The sequence below is a fragment of the Anabrus simplex genome, chromosome 2, assembly GCF_040414725.1.
Source record: "Anabrus simplex isolate iqAnaSimp1 chromosome 2, ASM4041472v1, whole genome shotgun sequence".
Lineage (NCBI taxonomy): Eukaryota > Metazoa > Arthropoda > Insecta > Orthoptera > Tettigoniidae > Anabrus > Anabrus simplex.
The window spans coordinates 608,950,770-608,971,631 of record NC_090266.1 but is presented as its reverse complement, the minus strand read 5'-3'; the positions used below and the strand labels follow the sequence as shown (position 1 = coordinate 608,971,631).

The 20,862-nt window shown below is 38.6% G+C and overlaps 1 protein-coding gene across 3 annotated transcripts in view; it reads left to right on the top strand.

The window, feature by feature from the left end:
* The window catches only part of tw (Protein O-mannosyl-transferase 2), a 213,547-nt gene that overhangs the window by 146,341 nt on the left and 46,344 nt on the right, over positions 1-20,862 (top strand). For all 3 annotated transcript variants that reach the window (XM_067139237.2, XM_067139238.2, XM_068225826.1), the window contains one exon: positions 498-586. In XM_067139237.2, coding sequence (XP_066995338.2) covers positions 498-586 — 89 coding nt within the window. The remainder of the gene's footprint in view (positions 1-497; positions 587-20,862) is intronic.

Below are 20,862 nucleotides of genomic sequence, written 5' to 3'. Positions count from 1 at the left end.
GCCACTGCTAATGGATGTGATTCAGTTCATTGACAAACAAGAACGCGGTGACTTTTGCCATTTGTATGAACGTGTTGTAGACGTGTTGTCTTCCATTTGTGTGAGTTTTATATACATGTGGCTCTTGGAAAGCAATTTCAGTAATATGTACTGTATGAATTTGGTGTAGAAATAATTATGTATCATAATATGATTGTTATTGATCAGTACCTCTTCCCACATTTATGAAAGTCTTAATAGCATTGAGTGTAATAATGTGGTGTGTAGCCAATTTGGTGCAGCCTAGCTAATATCTGTATGACTATGAAAATACATGCCTCCACATTCCTCTAGCCATCCCTTCAATTGTTATCTTTTACTTACCTTGTGTTCTTGAAAGGAGGTAAAGACGTAAAATCTGGAAAATTAGATTTGTGATATTTACATGTCAGAACAACTTTGGTAGCATACAGTCTCAAATTGTTTTGTATCCATCACCGTCTTGGTCTTATTTTCAGGGCTTATGAACAGCAGGAAGTGTCCTGTAATCCAAATATGAGAGATGCAAACAGTTTATGGAATGTTGAAGATAATATCTTCTCAAGATGTGAGTATTCTTATCTTCATGATTTATGAATAAAATTGAAATTCAGGTTTTCATCATTTTCATCTTTAATTTTGTAAAAAGTGAGAAATCTTTTCCAAGTGCAGTAGCGGGACATGTAAGAACTAGAGACCACAGAAAATGCATATTAAATAACTTGAACTTTTAGACTTGAAAGAGATGCTGGCATTAATATAGAATTTGATAAATTGTCGAGACCTAGACAGGAACCTCTTGATTTCTGAGCATTCCGAATGTTCTTGGACTGGTAGGTCCAACTACTTGTGGACTTTAGAAACTTGACTTTCCTTTGGTTTCTTCTTTGTTTATTTACAAATATAGCAGACGTTTATTTACAAAATGTACAATATTTACCTATCGTACACCATCTGGAATACAGTGTGATGAATCCAGCAGGAAGGTTGACGTATAATATCAGTCTTCCCCTGTTGTTATTGTTATTATTATTATTATTATTATTATTATTATTATTATTATTATTATTATTATTATTATTATTATTTTATCCATGTTTTGAAGAGGGAAGGAAGCATGAGGTGTTAATGGCTGGAAGAATCATAAATCAAAGTGTGATAAAACCTAATAAAATTTGAGAAATTTGTATTTTCTTTTCAGTAGAATAAATATTTGATATCACGATAACAATGTAATAAACTAGATAGAAGGTGAGGAGGAAGCTCAGGCAACAAGAAGTTGAGCATTAATGCTCAATCAATTTTACAATTTAAGCACCAAAAATGGGAGCTCATCAGCTCTGAATACATTTTACGGAAAGGAGCTCAGAAGTTAAAGATCATTTACAAACATAGAGCACAGAAGCTCGGATACCTCATAATAGATGTGCACAAAAGCTGAGAATAATTTATAACAGTTGATCACGGAATGTCAGAACCTTACCGTTTCATACAAGATTGTTACATACTTGGGATTAGATTAGCCTGTACAGTTTTTCATAGTTAAACTGAATAGCACACATGGAAGAAGCCATACCTTCTGGAACTTCTACCTATTGGGTCTTGAACCCTGGAGTTCATTTACAAAAGTTTACAAAGACTCTCTCAAACGGGCCAGTAGTTCATATTATTAACACTGGTAACATTACTTGAAAAGCAGTTCATACCTTCGTTATTCACAATAGTAGGGGAGTACACTAGCAAAAAGGATCACCAGAGCCATAGTAAACAGGGGCAGAAGGCCCATAAAAGTGAAGAAGGAATAAAGAAAGGTTACATTTACCAGGCCAGAAATCAAAATAGAATGGAGGCAAAATGCAAACACTCCAAAAATAAATTTACACAGTACTTAATTGGGTATAAGTCCTGCAGAAACAGAAGCTAAGCTACACTATGAGGTGACTAAGTTATCAAAATATTAAAAGGCCAAACAGATGAAATATGATTTAAATATTAAAAAAGAAATGTAGTTGCCAACAAATGAAGTTGAGAGGAAGTTTAACGAGGGTACCCACTCGTACTTCCTTATATTTTACAAGTTCCTATTAGGAAAATAAATTTGTAAGTCCAAAGGCAGTAAACAAAGGCCTACATTAAAACATCAATGTTTCCTTTTACAATTCCATTTGATTTATTTAGCTTCTTCATATTAATTAAATAAACTTGAACATTTTATAAACCTTTACTGATGAATTTATTTAAGATGAGAAATATGTAGTCTTATTCTTAATACTGAAACACATGGTAATGGTAAAAATGATAAAATATGATTAATTGCTCGTCATGAAAGTAGTACTTGAAGCACCCATAACCATCACTACGGGGATAGATTTCATGTCTTTGTTTTTTATATAAGTAGCTGTGATAATAGTAAATAATTGTGATAATAATAATCAGGTACTTCAGCGGGTACTATACATCAGGTCACACCTGGGTGGGCAGAATAATAAGAGTAAAACAAAGACAGACCTTTTGCTTCCGGATAAGGGGAAATGAGACATCTAACAAGAAAATATGCTGTCAGACTTATAGCTATTCAAGGATTCAGAGAGAGAAAGAGAGAGAGAGAGAGAGACCAAGCAAGTTGGCTGTGTGGTTAGGATAATGTAGCTCTGAGTTTGCATTGGGGAGGTGGTGGGTTCGAATCCCACCATCGGCAGCCCTTAAGATGGTTTTCCATGGTTTCCCATTTTCACACCAGGAAAATGCTGGGGCTGTACCTTAATTAAGGCCACGGCCACTTCCTTCCCAGTCTTTGCCCTTTCCCATACTTGCATTGCATTGCTGAAAACCTTCAATGAGTTAGTGCGATGTTCAACCACTAGAAGAAAAAAAGGATTCATAAAATGTAGGATATTGCATATTTTGTACACACTAGTACTTCTATGTGTTTAACTATTGCCTCTTGAGTCTCCCTTTGTTTCATTTACCCTCCATGGTCAAGGCTATTATTTTTCCAGGTAACTTATTCCTCTAGCCAAGTGCAACTCCAGTATCAAAGCTGGTTCATATGCCCACCTTCATCTAACATGTTTATCCCATACATCTCTTCATAACAAATACCTTTCTGTCATAGTTTTCCATACTACCTTCATGTCTATTACCTCCAGTCCTGAGTCCATCTAACTCTTATACCCTTAGAGTGAACATAGGGATAATTTTGTCAGCAAAGTTGCTTTCATCCAACTCAATGTTGTTGATCTGTGAACTCACTTTATTAGCTTTGATACATCTTGATTTGATTTCTCCCTCTACACTACCATTCTCAGCATACACATTCTTAGTACTCAAAATTGTTCACGGGCACCAAATTTGTATTCCCTTCATGCCATTCAGTCTTCCTATGTGTCTTCCCAGCTGACATCACTTAACACTAGAAAGACGGAGGGGTCATTTTTGACCCTTTTATGAATTCAACACTCTGATTTAGATTTCATTCAGACTGTATGGCTTTTCATCACTTAGGCCTTATTTGCTGTCATTAAAATTTGGATGCCCCAACCCTAACAGCTTGGCCCCTATAATTCAATTACCCTAGAAGGACGAAAGGGTTATTTTTGACCCATATTAGATTTTACAAGAACTCAAATCATATTTCCATACCTTTGCTTCTAATTTGTTTCCTATGTTAGCTTCTGACCCCTCTCCACTCCATCTGCTATCTTTACGTATTTACCCCCTCCCCACTCCACCAACATGAGTCAAGGTTAGAACAAACCCGCCATCCTGCCATTCGTAGTAAGGAACTTGTGAAACTTAAACAGTTTGTTTTAGTTTGTTTATTGAGCTGTTTGTTGTGGTTGTTTTGTGAATGATTCCTCAAATATGGAGCACAGAAGGTATTTGAGACCTGATGATATAATAGTTTCTCTCCAGGAACTAAGTGAAGATGACTCTGGGGACGAGTCAGGTCCAGCACCACATGGCAAATGAAATATTGTTGATGGGTGCATCACAAGCGCATAGAGACTCTTCATGGATTAATTTATCCTCAAAAACATACAGAAATGTATGGAAACAGAGGCAGAAAGGCAGCTACAATGTAAGAACTGGTCTGTGACTATGGGTGAACTTGATGCATTTCTAGGTGTATGGTATGCTCGTGGGGCCAACTTGTGTGAGAACCGTGGATTTAAAATCACTCTGGTCCAAAAAGTGGGGACTTGAATTGTATAAGAACGTTATGTCCCGAGATCGTTTTATAGAAATTTTGAGATTCTTGAGATTTGATATCAGATCCTCAAGGTCAAAGAAACTTTGTCCTGATATCAGAAGTATGGGAAAGGTTTATTTCAAATTGTCAGATTTTAAACCTGGAGCTTGGATTACAATTGATGAGCAACTGTTCTCCAGCAAAACTCACTGTCGTGTTTTGCAGTTTATGGCATCCAAACCTGACAAATATGGGCAGAAATTCAGGACGGCCATGGATAAAGAGCCGAAATATATCTTGAATGTATTTCCTTATCTAGGAAGAGATGAACAGCACCCTGAAAATGTGTGTTTGGGTCATTATGTAGTTGAGAAGTTAATGGCCCCTTTCATAAACAAGGGTAGGAATGTCACTTATGACAGTTACTTTGCATCACTGCAACTAGCTGAAAAGCTGAAATCCCAGGGAACCAGTCTTCTTGGAACAATAAATCGGGTAAAATGGGATGTTCTGCCGGAAGTGAAAACTTCCTTAGCACAAGTTCTAAAAAGGAACAACATAACTTTCGAGTATTTATCAAGGCAAGGTCTGTAAGAATGTACATGTGCTCAGTTCACTTCATCCGTATGTCCAGGTGGGAACAGACAGAAAGAAGAAACCCAACACCATAACATGTTCCAACAGAACTAAGTATGGAATCGACGGTGAGGACCAAATGTCCAGAAAGTATACCCCATATGGGGTCGTATTGGTCATTACGAATTGTACACGTACACGCGCCCCCATATGGGGTCGCACTTATACAGTAGTTACTGTCCCGACGCTCTGTTATACTTACCTTTTCCTTTGCAGGGACGTGTTATATGCTGTTGATTATGAGAGATGTGTTATCTTGTTCATACTGGAGCCGTAAAAAGTACGATCCCTGATTTTAGGTCAGGAAATGTTTGAAAATGACGATCTTCCGATTTTAGGTTAGGAAATGTTTGTATAAAATATTGTTATATAAAGTAGTGAATTTGGTTAATTAGGATGTAACGGAATAGTATTATGAGAAGAATTAGTAGTTATGGAATATTGAATAAGTATATAATTTTATTTGTATAACATTTAATGTGAGTAAGAGAACCTAACAGCGATTATTATGCAACATGGGAAACCAGTGACTATATCGTTGAAGACGATCATACTTGTTGCAACAGCTGGCTTGGAAACCCAGAGTACAGTGGGGAAGTGTATGCTGAAGACTGTAATTCATCAATGTGGATGAACGTGCGAGATTGCTATTTGCTCTGTACTGGGTTCAAAATCACTGTAACTATATACTTAGTCTACATCATCTTTGTCCGACTTCTTCCATATATTGTCCAGACTATCTGCACCAAGTCTTTTACTGCTCGATTTACTCGTAACGACTTAAAAAAGAAAAGGAAACTCATAGCACTGCACACTTACATAAACAATCCGTGTGCCAGATAGACAATGATTTTGTCACCCTACAAAGCACTCTTGACGTATCCATATGGGGTCGCGTCAAAACAGGAATGGAGGAATGGAAGTTGGACTATGCATGTACTTAAATAGATGACCAGCAGATGGCAGGAAGAGAACTTATACAGCTTCGAAACACATACTTACTGCACACCCAAATGGGTTCGCACAGTTCTCGATTTAGAATGAACGTACGACCCCATATGGGGATGTGAAGTTCAAAAACTTGACTACTCTCATGTACCCATATGGGGTCACTTGGCACTTAACGTGGACATGATGTATGTAGTAGTATTGTAGTGTAGTAGTATATTAATTAACTTATAGTCATGTGATCGTTGTGTACTATTGTAGACAATATTTCTTTCCTTTCATTTTTTTTTTTTTTTTTTTTTTTTTTTTTTTTTTTTTTTTGTACAGAATAAGTTATTTTATTTTTCCTTTTCTTTTAATTTTTCTGTAAAGAACGTTTACACAGTGCAAGTGTAGGAACTGTGGGCGTGGACAGGCATTAAGGAGTATGAGGGAGGAGTTGGAGAGAGTGAGGGAGATAATCAGGATTCTGTCAGAAGACAGGAAGGAAGGTAGGCCTTCCACAAACAATGTACAGGATACAGTTGGTGTAATTTTTTTTTTTTTTTTTTTTTTTTTTTGCTAGGGGCTTTACGTCGCACCGACACAGATAGGTCTTATGGCGACGATGGGATAGGAAAGGACTAGGAGTTGGAAGGAAGCGGCCGTGGCCTTAATTAAGGTACAGCCCCAGCATTTGCCTGGTGTGAAAATGGGAAACCACGGAAAACCATCTTCAGGGCTGCCAATAGTGGGATTCGAACCTACTATCTCCCGGATGCAAGCTCACAGCCGCGCGCCTCTATGCGCACGGCCAACTCGCCCGGTACAGTTGGTGTAAAAGAGGGAGGGAAAGGAAAGGGGGGAATTGTAGAAGACAGGTGGTCTAATGTTTTAGGGGGAAGGAGATTGCAGCTAAGGGCTCTATTCAGGATCAGAATTCAGGACAGGTGTCTGTGAGAAATCGGTTGCAGGTAGAACAACAGAGGGAAGATGAGGAACGAGGAACTGTTGCTGAGAAGTGTGGAAGTGTGGAAGTAGAAGGAAGGGAAAAGGTAGGAAAGGGAAATGTAGAGTAGAGGAAAGGGAAAGATAGGTGGAACAGAGTCATGGGAGGGAGAAAAGGGAGGAGGAAGTAGCTTCTGCAGCTCTCAGGAAAGATAGGGCTGACCAGGAGGGAAGGGGGTCAAATGAGATGGGTAGGGTTGGGCTCTGGTCGTGGGGGATTCCATTGTTAGACATGTGGGGAAAGTGTTCATTCTTTGATCCAGTTGTATCTAAATGTCTTCTAAGCTTTTTGTTTGGATACCTTCATTCACTAAGTGCAAAATGATTAAATCCTGGTTAATACTTGTAAAGGAATGATGCAACTCTCTCATACAGATACCCATAGCTGAAAAACTATTATATCTTTCAGCATTTATGTGTACTTGATATCTTACAAGATAATTTCTCCCTTATGACCGGTATAGGTTGTTTCACATTTTGAACAGTTCAATTTGTATATTCTTGTGTTAAGAAATATGTTACTTTTAGAGATAATTGAGTTATGGTTATAGAAATTACATTTATTAGTGTTATGCATACCAAAGGCTATATGGAATTTCTGTTTTTAAATTATACTAGTAACTTGATATATGTTTTTATTGTCGAAGGTGAAGGTAACAAAATTACTATTATGCTCTGGTTCTGTTTGAAGATTAGTTTTTGGTTTGTTTTTTATTTTATTGATTATTTTATATATGAAGTTTCTACTGTAGCCATTGCTAATTGCTATGGTATAGATGGCGTCTATTTCTTTTTATTAGATCATTTTTTTGATAGAGGGATATTAAATTTACAGTTAATTAAGCTGTAAAATGTAGTCTCCTTGCGGGTACCAGGGTGAAGAAAAGGAAAAGAACCAACTTAATTAAAATTTAATTTAATAAGTGGTTGAGGTCAGATTAGACTTGCAGACAAGCCCCTGGAAGTAGTGGAAACGTTTAAATAAATGGGGAATGAATTAATGGAGAATGCTCGACTGGATGCTGAGATTAGTAAAAGGATTCAAGCTGGAAGTTGTTTCTATCATAGTGTAAGAAACATGTTATGGGACAAAGATGTGCCACCGGAAGCAAAGGATACTATGTACAAGATGTATTACGTACCCATAACAACTTACGGAGCAGAAACTTGGACAGTGACAAAGAAGGATGAGAGTCGAATACAGGCAGCCAAAATGAAGTTCTTGAGGAGTATGATACAGAAGAGTAGAAGAGACAAAATAAGGAATGAGAAAATCTGGGAAGAAATTGGAGTGGAAAAAATGAATGATAGAATAGAGAAGAGCCGACTAAGATGGTTTGGGCACATAAAGCGAATGAGCGACGAAAGAATGCCAAAAAAGGTGATGGAAATGCAAATCCAAGGAAGGAGAGGCCGTGGACGACCACGATTGAGATGGAAGGATACCATCCAACGCAGCATTATAGAAAGAAACCTGGACTGGGACACAGTGTTGGAGGAGGAGTGGTGGAAAGACCGAAGAAAGTGGAGAGGAACCATATTTGCCCCTACCCGGCTACAGCTGGATAAAGGGAAATGATGATGATGATGATGATGATGATGATGATGATGATGATGATGATGATGATGATGATGATGATGAAGTGGTTGAGGACGTCCTGGAGGAAGGGACGAAACATGTCCACCTTCCTTTCAGTGCCTTTCCCCACATAGCTGATTATCTGCATTGGTGTCAGCCCCAGCCTTGCCAGGTGTGTACATAAAGCTGTCTATTATCTTAAGAGATAAGTCATCCACATAGAATTTCATGTTTCTGATGCTTACATTTTTTGTAGCTAACAAATTCTTCTTTCACCAGTATGAATACTTGCACTCCTGTCACTCGTAAACTGTCTCTATGATAAACTATCCAGTTCCGTGAGAAAATTTCTGCATCCATGATATCATTTCTCAGCCATGATTCATTCCTTATTTTGATATACCATGTATTAAATTACTTAGTTCTATTCCTTTCTTTACAATACTGTACTTCTACAACTTAACACTAACAATTTTGTTATTGTTACTTCACTTCCTGCTTCCTATACTGTCATCACTGCTCCCTAGTCCACCCTGTTTCCCTGAATGTACCTCCCTATAACTCTTCTAAACAAACTCCCTAAATTATATGTACCATTGACAATGAGCAGTTAAATATATCAATATCCAGTTTGTTTAGAGATCTTGACATTCGTTCAATTGGCCCATTGAATGCATAGTTAGTTCTATGCCAATTTGTAGACAATGTATTCTTGAACCTAGTGTGTCTGTCTGGTTAATTTTTGCAAGGAGTTGTGGACAATTCACCAAGGAATGAAGCAATTTAAAAATGGAGAGTGTATCCAATAATTCACGGCGTTGTGACAGGCTATGCATATTTAAGGACTGTTGTAAGGATGTATAATCAATATTATCATATGAGAATCCTGCTCTAAATGAATATAAACGAAGAAATTTATGTTGTACTGAATCTAATCTATGGATAGAGGTCTGATGAGAAGGGTTCCAAACAGCTGTACAGTATTCTAGTATAGGGCGTACCATAGACACATACAGCAATCGATAGGTAGCTAAGTTTGAAAATTCTCTAGAATATCTAGTAATGCAACCCAATCTTTGAAATGCTTTCTTACAAATATTTTCAATATGTTCATTAAACGATAGGTTATAACTGAATAAAACACCAAGGTCATTAACTTATGAAACAGGAGTTAGAATGTTGTTATTACTAAATTTGTACTGAAATGATATTTTCCTCTTGTTTTTAAAAAACGATATTATTTTACATTTCTCATGATTAGGGCCCAGATTTTTAGGTTTTAACCTATTTTTTTCCTCGCTATTTAATTCACAAATTTTGGTATATTTGTTCGTTTCACACTTCCTGGAGCAGAATATGTGAATTTCATTGCACCTAAAAAAAACCTAAATGAGGGGTTGACACCTAAAATAACCTAAATAGCTGTTTTACCTTCTTCAAATAAAGAATGTTATTTTCCCTGCATTGTAAAATTATTTCCACCGCAATTACAAGCAGTAGGACGGAGGTAGTTCACGTTACTACCGTTAAATGCAGCACATTCCATGCTTCCCACTACATATGTGACATCTGGTGGCTCCTTGATGCTTCTGATAGGTCTGGAGGAACATAAATTGTTTCGCCTCCAGTCGTCCATAGAGAGTACAGCTGGCAGAGTGTGTGGTGACTGGTTCCTGCAGTATTTTCTAACCGTAATTGCTGTATAGTGAAACAATGCCTAAATCACACTTATTGAGAAAATGGATTGCTACAGATGGACACTTCACTACAGACGGTCGAGTAGTCTTCTGTCAGGCATGCTCCAAAGAAGTAAGTTTCCCGTAACTGATCTAAAACCTGCATTGCAATACCCTAGCTCGCTTACTGAAGTGTACTTAGGATTTGGATTTTTCATTTCAGGTTGAGTGTGAGCAAAAATCCCATCTTGAGCAGCATAAATCTGCAGCTGCTCACATGGCTAGCGTAGTGTGGAGAAAAGTCCAGCAACAACAGTAAGCAAACGTTTATTTCTTCCACAGTTGGCAAGCCTGAAGATTACTTTAACTTTCGCCTAATGAATCCACTTTAAGGAAGAATTATTTGCAACCTGTTTACCAGAAGACATTACATGAAATAAAAGAAGATACAGGCGATTACTATATTTGGTGTTCTGTCGATGAAACATCTGACAGTTGCGGTCGCTTCATTGTGAATGTGGTAGTAGGTAAGCTGGATCAAAATGAACCAGGTAACGCTCATCTAATTTTTTTGTAAAGAAATAGAACAAACTAACAGCAGCACAATAGCCTGCGCTGTGAGGGATGCTTTACGCATATTGTGGCCAGCAGAGAATCAAGATAGTAGGTTCCTTCTGTTAGTGACAGACAGTGCTGCCTACATGTTGAAGGCAGGGCAGGTTGTACAGTCCTTCTACCCGAGCATGCTACACGTTACGTGCTTGGCCCACGGCCTGCACCGCCTTGCGGAGGAGATTAGAAGCAACTTCAGTAACGTCAACAGCGTGGTTTCTTCAGTTAATAAAGTTTTCCTCAAAGCCCCAACACGTATACAGTTGTTCAGAGAGAAACTAGAGATCGGGCCAGCTAGGAAGACATCTGGGAGCGCGTGCGCACTTTGGACTATCTCGCGTAGCGTATCCCCTCCTAACAGAGCTGCTGCTACAAGGACAGTTCAGTGCATAAGTTTACACTCAGCTGCCGCGCTCTGCTTTCTTAATTTCCCGTTGAGTAGTAACTGTGGTTAGTGGTGGTGTACGTTAGGCCTATCTGTGACACTATGGAAGGCGTTAAAAGTAGCCTGCATCGTAAAGTGCTAAAGAGTCAGACTCGTGCAGCAATCTTGAACGTTATAGACTTTATGGAAAGGGAGGCAATGGAAGAAAAGTTCGTGATAGATTGTAAAAAAAAGTGCAGGATAGAGTAGCAGCAGCTGTTGGAGTGTCAGAAAGTTATTTGGTACGGATTAAGAGCGAAAAACGAAAGAATTAGGAAAACCTATGGATAGTCTGTTTGAAACACCATTCAAAAACAGAATGCGCACAAAGAAAATTACTGGATTGGACGACTTTGACGAAGGTGCCGTATGTCGTATTGTTAGCAAATTTAATTTAGATGAAAAATGTTTACCTACAGTTTCAAAAATTCGTGCAAGTTAGGTAAAGACTTAAAGTTCAAAGGATCCATAATTAGTGTCAAGCGAATTCTTCGATCATTAGGATATCATCAGAAAAAAACTAAGACTAACAAGCGCATCCTAATGGAAAAACATGACATAAATACAAAAGGTTTGTTTATTAAAAAATGCCCAGTATCGGGCGGAGGATAGTTGTACATGCTGGCGGTTAAATGGGTTTCATCGAGAACTGTCTGCTAATCTGGAAGTTTGTTAGCAAGTGTGGCGACTACCACGATGACATGAACAGTGACTTTTTTTTAAGAGTATGAAAGATAACTTCCACCTCGCAGTGTTCTCGTAATTGACTACGCGTCATATCACAACAAGGAAGTAGATCGTGCTCCAAACTCCAGCTCACGGAAAGTGACGATGATCTCCTGGCTAGTGAATAGGAACATTCCACGCCGTGAGACAATGTACAAACACGAGCTTTATGAGCTTATCAAATTGCACAAGCCGGCACACAAAACCTACGTCCTAGATAGATGAACTCATGGAACAGTACGGACCCTCGGTAATTCGACTGCCCCCATATCACCCTGAATTAAACAGTATTGAAATAATGTGGGCAAAAGTGAAAAAATGGGTAGCTTCTCACAACGTCACCTTCACTATTGACGACGTAGAGAAACTCACTTGACAGACATTCGTGTCAATATCCGCCGAAGACTGGAACATAAGGGATGGGGAACATTTTAAAGACATTATGGAGTCGTTTGCGATCCAGCTGGGAGCCGACGACACGTCATCCGGTGAGGACGACAGAAGTGATGACGGAGGACTCAGTGGAATTGAAGAGATGTAGTGGACATAATAAAACAAGAATGTGCTCATTTTGTGAATAATTATAGTGTCATTATTTTATTACTTATTACTTCTAGTGCCATTTAAGTTATCTTCGTATACATACGTTGTTACTCAGCATATGTAGACCCTTTATGGTGTTTCCTTTTATGAATTATATTTTGTTTCTGTACCTGAGAACAATTATATATGTCATATCGTTAAGTCACATTTCTTATTTTGCAACAAAACATTGGCATTAAGGAGCTAGGGACAAACGATCATATAGTCTGCTTTCTCACCTTAAAGCAAAAGTACTTTTTTATTATTATTATTATTATTATTATTATTATTATTATTATTATTATTATTATTATTATTATTATTATTTCTTTCTTAATCTGCTTAACCTCCAGAGTCGGTTTTTCCCTCGGACTCAGCGAGGGATCCCACCTCTACCACCTCAAGGGCAGTGTCCTGTAGCGTGAGACTTTGGGTCGGGGGATACAACTGGGGAGAATGACTAGTACCTCGCCCAGGCGGCCTCACCTGCTATGCTGAACAGGGGCCTTGGTGGGGAATGGATAGATTGGAAGGGATAGACAAGGAAGAGGGAAGGAAGCAGCCCTGGCCTTAAGTTAGGTACCATCCCGGCATTTGCCTGGAGGAGAAGTCGGAAACCACGGAAAACCACTTCCAGGGTGGCTGAGGTGGGAATCGAACCCACCTCTACTCAGTTGACCTGCAGGCTGAGTGGACCCCGTTCCAGCCCTCGTACCACTTTTCAAATTTCGTGGCAGAGCCAGGAATCGAACCCGGGCCTCCGGGGGTGACACCTAATCACGCTAACCACTACACCACAGAGGTGGACATTTTTATTATTATTATTATTATTATTATTATTATTATTATTATTATTATTATTATTATTATTATTATTATTATTATTATTATTATTATTATTTCGTTTCACCCTCTTTGGGGTATGTTGAATCAATTCTTTCTCTGTGTGTTGTTCTTTTCTTAGTGCCCAGTATTTCTTCATTCTTTCTGATCTTTGTTTCTTCTCGTCTTCCGAGATAATAGATGTGTCTTTTAATGTAGATTTGTTTTGGAACGTTATGTTTTCTTCTTTAGTTATTACTTTAGCTGTTCGACCGAACAGTGAATTTTCTGTAATTTTTAATTCTAACAAGTCTTTTTCAGTTTCTTTAAACCAGTTCGGTTTTGTTTTGGGTTACGGAAGAAGTCAAGATTTGTTCGGTTAATCATAGAGTTCATTCCGAGGAGAAGATGACCGTAAAAATTTATCCTCTTTCTTCGCATAGTATCTGAGAGTTTTAAATTTTCTTGTAGCTTATTATTATTATTATTATTATTATTATTATTATTATTATTATTATTATTATTATTATTATTATTATTATTATTATTATTATTATTATTATTATCGAGTTATTTTACATGACGTGGCTTAGGTTATGAAGCCTGGTGTTATAGCAAACCATATTCTACACTGTACATTTACAGCATCGTAAAGTTAATTTTAAATCAAATTATAATGTAAAAATAAGGACAACGCAAATTGATACACGGAAAGGATTTTGACAGCTAATGTAATAAGAGGTTAAATTATGTTCTAACTCCTTCAATCTATCTGTCATCTGTAACACTTCTAAATGCATTCATTTCGGCTAGGTATGTCTGTTATTTTCAGCCGGAAGGAAATTCCACTAACTGAAAATCTGCGGAGTGTTACATGTCAGTTAATACAAATATTTCGGGTCAACTGTACGTCGCCACAAGACTGAGCGAGAAGGGGAAGTCAGCGTTCTCGCTCCCACGGCTCTGCTTTCTCACTCGCACACTTCCCCTCACCGGATGTCTTCCTAGCTGGCCCGATCTCTACCAACAACACCTCTTCCACCTGAGCCGATACTTACCCGCTGGGGAACTTGGCTGCCTGCTGCTATTTACTATGCTGAGTACCTAAAAGAAATTAAAAATGTCGTCAATGACTTGGATGAAACAGAAGCTTCTTGCATCGCGAAGGCCAAGGAATCGCTCGAGTACCCGACCCTCGTCGTTTCCCTAGCATATATTAAGACACATTTTTGTTTCAGGCCAGTAGCTATTCTCCAGTTGGAAGGCGCAACCTTGCCCTCAAAGATTCCCTGGATATCATTGGCAACGTTTCCAGAAGAGAAATACCTGGGCCATTGGGAGTGGCATGTTCTTCGAAGCTGCAGAAGATTCTTCAACGCAATCCTGGTTTTGAAGATATGAACGTTATCAATTCAGTATTACAGGGTGAAAAGTATTCAGGAAAATTACCCCTACAACCTATTGCATTAACATCTATGTACTACGCTCCAATGACGTCTTGTTCCGTTGAAAGAACTTTTTCGTCATATCAGAATGTGTTACGTGACAACAGGAAATCATTTACGCCAGACAATTTGGGCATGTACGTTGTTATTTACTGCAATGCCGAAAAGTAACTTACAAAGGAAACAGTACAGTGTATTCTCTCTGTATTTTTATGAATATGACAATGTAAACTTTTGTGAAATAAGTACATAAATAAATTTTACAGAACTACGAAAACCAAAAATTATTGCTGCCTGGAGGCAAAAACCTAAAATAACCTATTTTAAGAATTCAAAAAACCTAAAGTGAAGGTTTATGCCACCTAAAAATCCGGACCCTACTCATGATTAAGTTTCAACCCATTTTGAATGCAGTACTTTTCCAAATGATGTAAATCTTCTTGAAGTTTTAAACAATCAAGTGGACAATTAATTTGCATAATTTTTTTTGCATCGTCAGCAAACAAAAGCAATTCAGAATTCATAAGTATATTTTCAATGTCATTTATGTAGAGAGTAAAAAGTAAGGGCGCAAGGTGAGATCCTTGAGGAACTCCACTGGTAACAATAATAGGTGCAGAAAAATGATTCCTTATTTTAACAATCTGCAGGCGATTTTTAAGATACGATTCAAACCATGAGAGGAGAGGCCCATTAATTCCATAGCCTGTTAGTTTTTGCAGCAAGATAGTGTCTCAACGACTCGAATCCACCGGATTGGGGTCCTAACACCCCATGCTTCGGTTGCCATTGACACCAGAACAGCAACGCCTGTGTTTGGAGTGGTACCTTGCCCGGGGAGGCTTGTATTATGTTCAGTGATGAGTCCCACTTCAACATAACTTTCAGTGACCATCGTGTGTGGGTTTGGCAGCACAGAGGGCAGATCCTGCCCATCTTGTGGAAAGACACACAGGTGCAATCCCTGGCATCATGTTGTGGGGAGCCATAGGATATGCGTTCAGTTCACCTCTAATAGTGCTTCGGCAGACTTTGACGGCACAGCAATACGTCACAGATATTCTGCATCCGCACGTCCCACCCCTTATGACACACCACCCTGGGACAGTGTCCCAACAAGATAATGTACGTTCACATACAGCAGGTGTGTCTATGGACTGCCTAGAGCATGTTGAGGTCCTCCCATGGCCAGCAAGATCCCCGGACCTCTCCATCATTGAACACGTGTGGGATGACATTGGAACGGGACTCCGTCCCAGTATCAACCTACGGGATCTGGAGGGACAGCTGCAACAACTGTAGATGAACTTTCCTCAGGAGAGGATGCAAAGGCTGTTTGACACCATTTTGAACCTCGTAGGGGCATGCGTTGCGGCCGGGAAGGAGGGGGGTGGGGGTGCAAATCCCTACTGACCTGCCGCTAACATTCCACCTGTAACTGCCAACGGCCTTATCTCTTTCATCCCATATTGTAATCAGTTCAATAAAGGCACATGTTCTTTCAGCATATGTAGTTTCATTCACTTTCAACCACTCCTTCTGGGTGCTTTACTTTTTTTTTTGTCAGACAGTGTAAAATCCCTGTTTTAAGTTAGACTTCGACAGTTGACGTTAGTTGTATGGTCGCTGATGAAGAGAATGTTTATTGTCCTTGAAACATGTACATTGAATACATTAGGTTCATTAACAGAAAGTGTATTGACAATGCAGATTTAACCAGAGTTTAGTCGAGCAGCTCATCTTCTTTCTCTCAGTTCTTCCCAGCCCAAACTTTGCAACAAGTTTGTAACGATACTCTTTTGTTGGAAATCACCCAGAACAAATCGAGCTGCTTTTCTTTGGATTTTCCCAGTTCTTGAATCAAGTAATCCTGGTGAGGGTCCCATACACTGGAACCATACTCTAGTTGGGGTCTTACCAGAGACTTATATGCCCTCTCCTTTACATCCTTACTACAACCCCTAAACACCCTCATAACCATGTGCAGAGATCTGTACCCTTTATTTACAATCCCATTTATGTGATTACCCCAATGAAGATCTTTCCTTATATTAACACCTAGATACTTACAATGATCCCCAAAAGGAACTTTCACCCCATCAATGCAGTAATTAAAACTGAGAGGACTTTTCCTATTTTTAAAACTCACAACCTGACTTTTAATCCCGTTTATCAACATACCATTGCCTGCTGTCCATCTCGCAACATTATCGAGGTCACGTTGCAGTTGCTCACAACCTTGTAACTTATTTATTACTCTATACAGAATAACATCATCCACAAAAAGCCTTACCTCTGATTCCACTTCTTTACTCTTATCATTTTTATATATAAGAAAACATAAAGGTCCAATAATACTGCATTGAGGAATTCCCCTCTTAATTATTACAGGGTCAGGTAAGGCTTCGCCTACTCTAATTCACTGAGATCTATTTTCTAGAAATATAGCAACCCATTCAGTCACTCTTTTGTCTAGTCCAATTGCACTTATTTTTGCCAGTAGTCTCCCATGATCCACCCTATCGAATGCATTAGACAGGTCAATCGTGATACAGTCCATTAGACCTCCTGAATCCAAGATATCTGTTATATCTTGATGCAATCCTTCAAGTTGAGCTTCAGTGGAATAACCTTTCCTAAAATCGAACTGCCTTCTATCGAACCAGTTATTAATTTCGCAAACATGTCTAATATAATCAGAAAGAATGCCTTCCCAAAGCTTACGTGCAACGCATGTCAAACTTACTGGCCTGTAATTTTCAGCTTTATGTCTATCACGCTTTCCTTTACACACAGGGGCTACTATAGCAACTCTCCATTCATTTAGTATAGCTCCTTCAAGCAAACAATAATCAAATAAGTACTTCAGATATGGTACTATATCCCAACCCATTGTCTTTAGTATATCCCCAGAAATCTTATCAACTCCAGCCGCTTTTCTAGTTTTCAACTTTTGTATCTTATTGTAAATGTAATTGTTATCATATGTAAATTTTAATACTTCTTTAGCATTAGTCTCCTGCTCTATCTGGACATTATCTTTGTAACCAACAATCTTTACATACTGCTGACTGAATACTTCTGCCTTTTGAAGATCCTCACATACACACTCCCCTTGTTCATTAATTATTCCTGGAATGTCGTTCTTGGAACCAGTTTCTGCCTTAAAATACCTATACATACCCTTACATTTTTCACTAATATTTGTATGACCACCAATTATGCTTGCCATCATGTTATCCTTAGCTGCCTTCTTTGCTAGATTCAATATCCTAGTAAGTTCCTTCAATTTCTCCTTACTTCCACAGCCATTTCTAACTCTATTTCTTTCCAGTCTGCACCTCCTTCTTAGTCTCTTTCTTTCTCTATTGTAATAAGGTGGGTCTTTACCATTCCTGTTTTCACATTCCTCAACAATTGCTTTAAACCCATCCCAGAGTCTGTTTACATTTTTATTTACCGTTTTTCACCAATCGTAGTTACTTTTTAGAAATTGCCTCATGCCTGCTTTATCAGCCATATGGTACTGCCTAATAGTCCTACTTTTAAGACCTTCCTTTCTATCACATTTATTTTTTAAGTACGACAAAAACAGCTTCATGATCACTAATGCCATCTATTACTTCGGTTTCTCTATAGAGCTCATCTGGTTTTACCAGCACCACATCCAGGATATTTTCCCCTCTATTTGGTTCCATCACTTTCTGAATCAGCTGTCCTCCCCATATTAGCTTATTTGCCATTTGTTGGTCATGCTTCCTGTCGTTCGCATTTCCTTCCCAAATGACATTTGGTAAATTCAGATCTCCCGCTCCAATCACACTTTTTTCCATGTCATTTCCCACATAGCTGATTATCTTACCAAATAATTCTGAATCCGTGTCAGCGCTACCCTTTTCCGGTCTGTACACTCCAAAGACATCAAGTTGCCTATTATTTTTAGAAATGAGCCTTACACCTAGAATTTCATGTTTCTCATCTTTAACTTTTTCATAGCTTACAAATTCTTCTTTCACCAGAATGAATACTCCCCCTCCCACCATTCCTATCCTATCTCTACAATACACTCTCCAGTTCTGTGAGAAATTTTCTGCATCCATTATATTTCTCAGCCATGATTCAACTCCTATTACAATATCTGGTAAATATATATCTATTAAATTACTTAATTCTATTCCTTTCTTTACAATACTTCTACAGTTCAACACTAACATTTTTATGTCATCCCTACTTGACTTTCAGATCTCTGTACCCTTATCACCGCTCTCTAGGCAATCCCGTTTCCCTGAATGTACCTCCCTATTACCCTTCCATAGAATACATTTAAGGTACATCTCCACATGGTAATATAATATATTCCATGTATTTCTCTTTAATACTAGATTAAATACAGTATTACAAAACCAAAAATTTGGGGACATGGTGTATTATTGTTGCTACATCTCTATATGATTTGTCTCACTATATTACATGGGAAAAAAAAAAAAAAAAAAAAAAACCAATGACAACCTTCTGCTGTCACCAACAATGGTGCTGAAAATCCTTACATAATATGATTTATAGGGAGAGGAAAAGGCTCCTATCTTCTGGCACTCATTCATTTGTTAAATCACATTGCACTAAACCATGCATAAATAGTTGAAGCAAATGAAAGATTCTCATTCTGTTCCCCCAAAGAAATATTTGACTGCCTAGTGGCAGGTGCTAAGCCTGTTTTCCTTGTCCTTCTCACATGAGGGGCTGACTCCTTCCCTTTCATTTAAGCCAGTTGTGGTCTGATATTGACATATGGCAGGCCTCTGAAGGCCTGTCTACGGATTCTCATACACACTCATTATTTTAAAGGCCTTTTTTAACACAAGCCGGCCCCGCGGTGTAGGGGTAGCACACCTGCCTCTTACCCGGAGGCCTGGGTTCGATTCCTGGCCAGGTCAGAGATTTTTGCCTGTATCTGAGGGCTGGTTCGAGGCCCATTCAGCCTACATGATTACAATTGAGGAGCTCTCTGACTGTGAGATGGTGGCCTCAGTCTAGAAAGCCAAGAATAATGGCCAAGAGGATCCGTCGTGCTGACCACATGACACCTCGTAATCTGCAGGCCTTCGGACTGAGCAGAGGTCGCTTGTTAGGCCATGGCCCTTTGGGGCTTTTGCGCCATGAGGTTTGGTTGGGTTTTTAACACAACTCTCAATATAATTTCTACATAAATCGCTGCTCATTTTTGTCATCAGAACTCAGGGCACTCTTCCACGGACCACATTTATATAGATTTCTGCATGAATTTCTCTAACATGACTACTTTCTGTCATCTCTACATCTCTGTCAAGGCATTAATTTGTAATATACACCATTCCTCTAAGTCTTCCTACCTTAAGTCCTGAGTTCAGATCTGATGAACGCTTAAAAAATAGTGATTTCCCTTTAACTTCGAGAACATATTATACTTATTCGTATTGTTTTTCTTACTGAAGATCCTATCATGGCATTGGTTCACAAAATATTGTCCCCTCTTGGGAACACTAGCTAATATGTAGGACTGGAGTTGAGTCCATGGCGTGTCACACATCACACAGCATTCGTATAGTGAACTAAGCTAGACTACATGCATTCAGATTACTTATGACTGAGTGCCCTCCTATCCATCAATTCTATGCATCTTATTTCGTCCATTTAGCACAGACATTATTCATTATGCAATGGTAGCTACCGAACCACCTGTTAAACTCTCTAGTAAGACGATATTTACAAAGCTAGCTCGTCTTTTCCCATCTGAAGCACTCTCAAATTTGAGGACTTCTCTAGCTTAACTGTCTCCTCTTTAGAAACATATTATTCACTCCCAAATTAATTAAGGATGAGTTAAATATAATATAGCAAAACTCCCTAGAAAACTATCTCTACTCAACTAAACAAATTATAATGCACTAAAATTTGCTTCCTATCTTAAATTATCTGGTCATTGCTAGATCTGTTATATTATTTTCAGCTGTACAAAACCCTACATTCACTACCTACATAATAATTTACAATGTACTCATTGTATTGCTGTGTTGTAATTCATTCAAGCCTCGGGAGGCTCACGGGATGATTTACACCTCTATAACAGCTTTGCTGAATACTGAGATCTCCATGGTCCCGGATTCGGTCACCATCCACTGATTCATGATATTAGGCTGCTTCCCAATGGTAATAGCCGTGTAAAGGAAACCTCATTC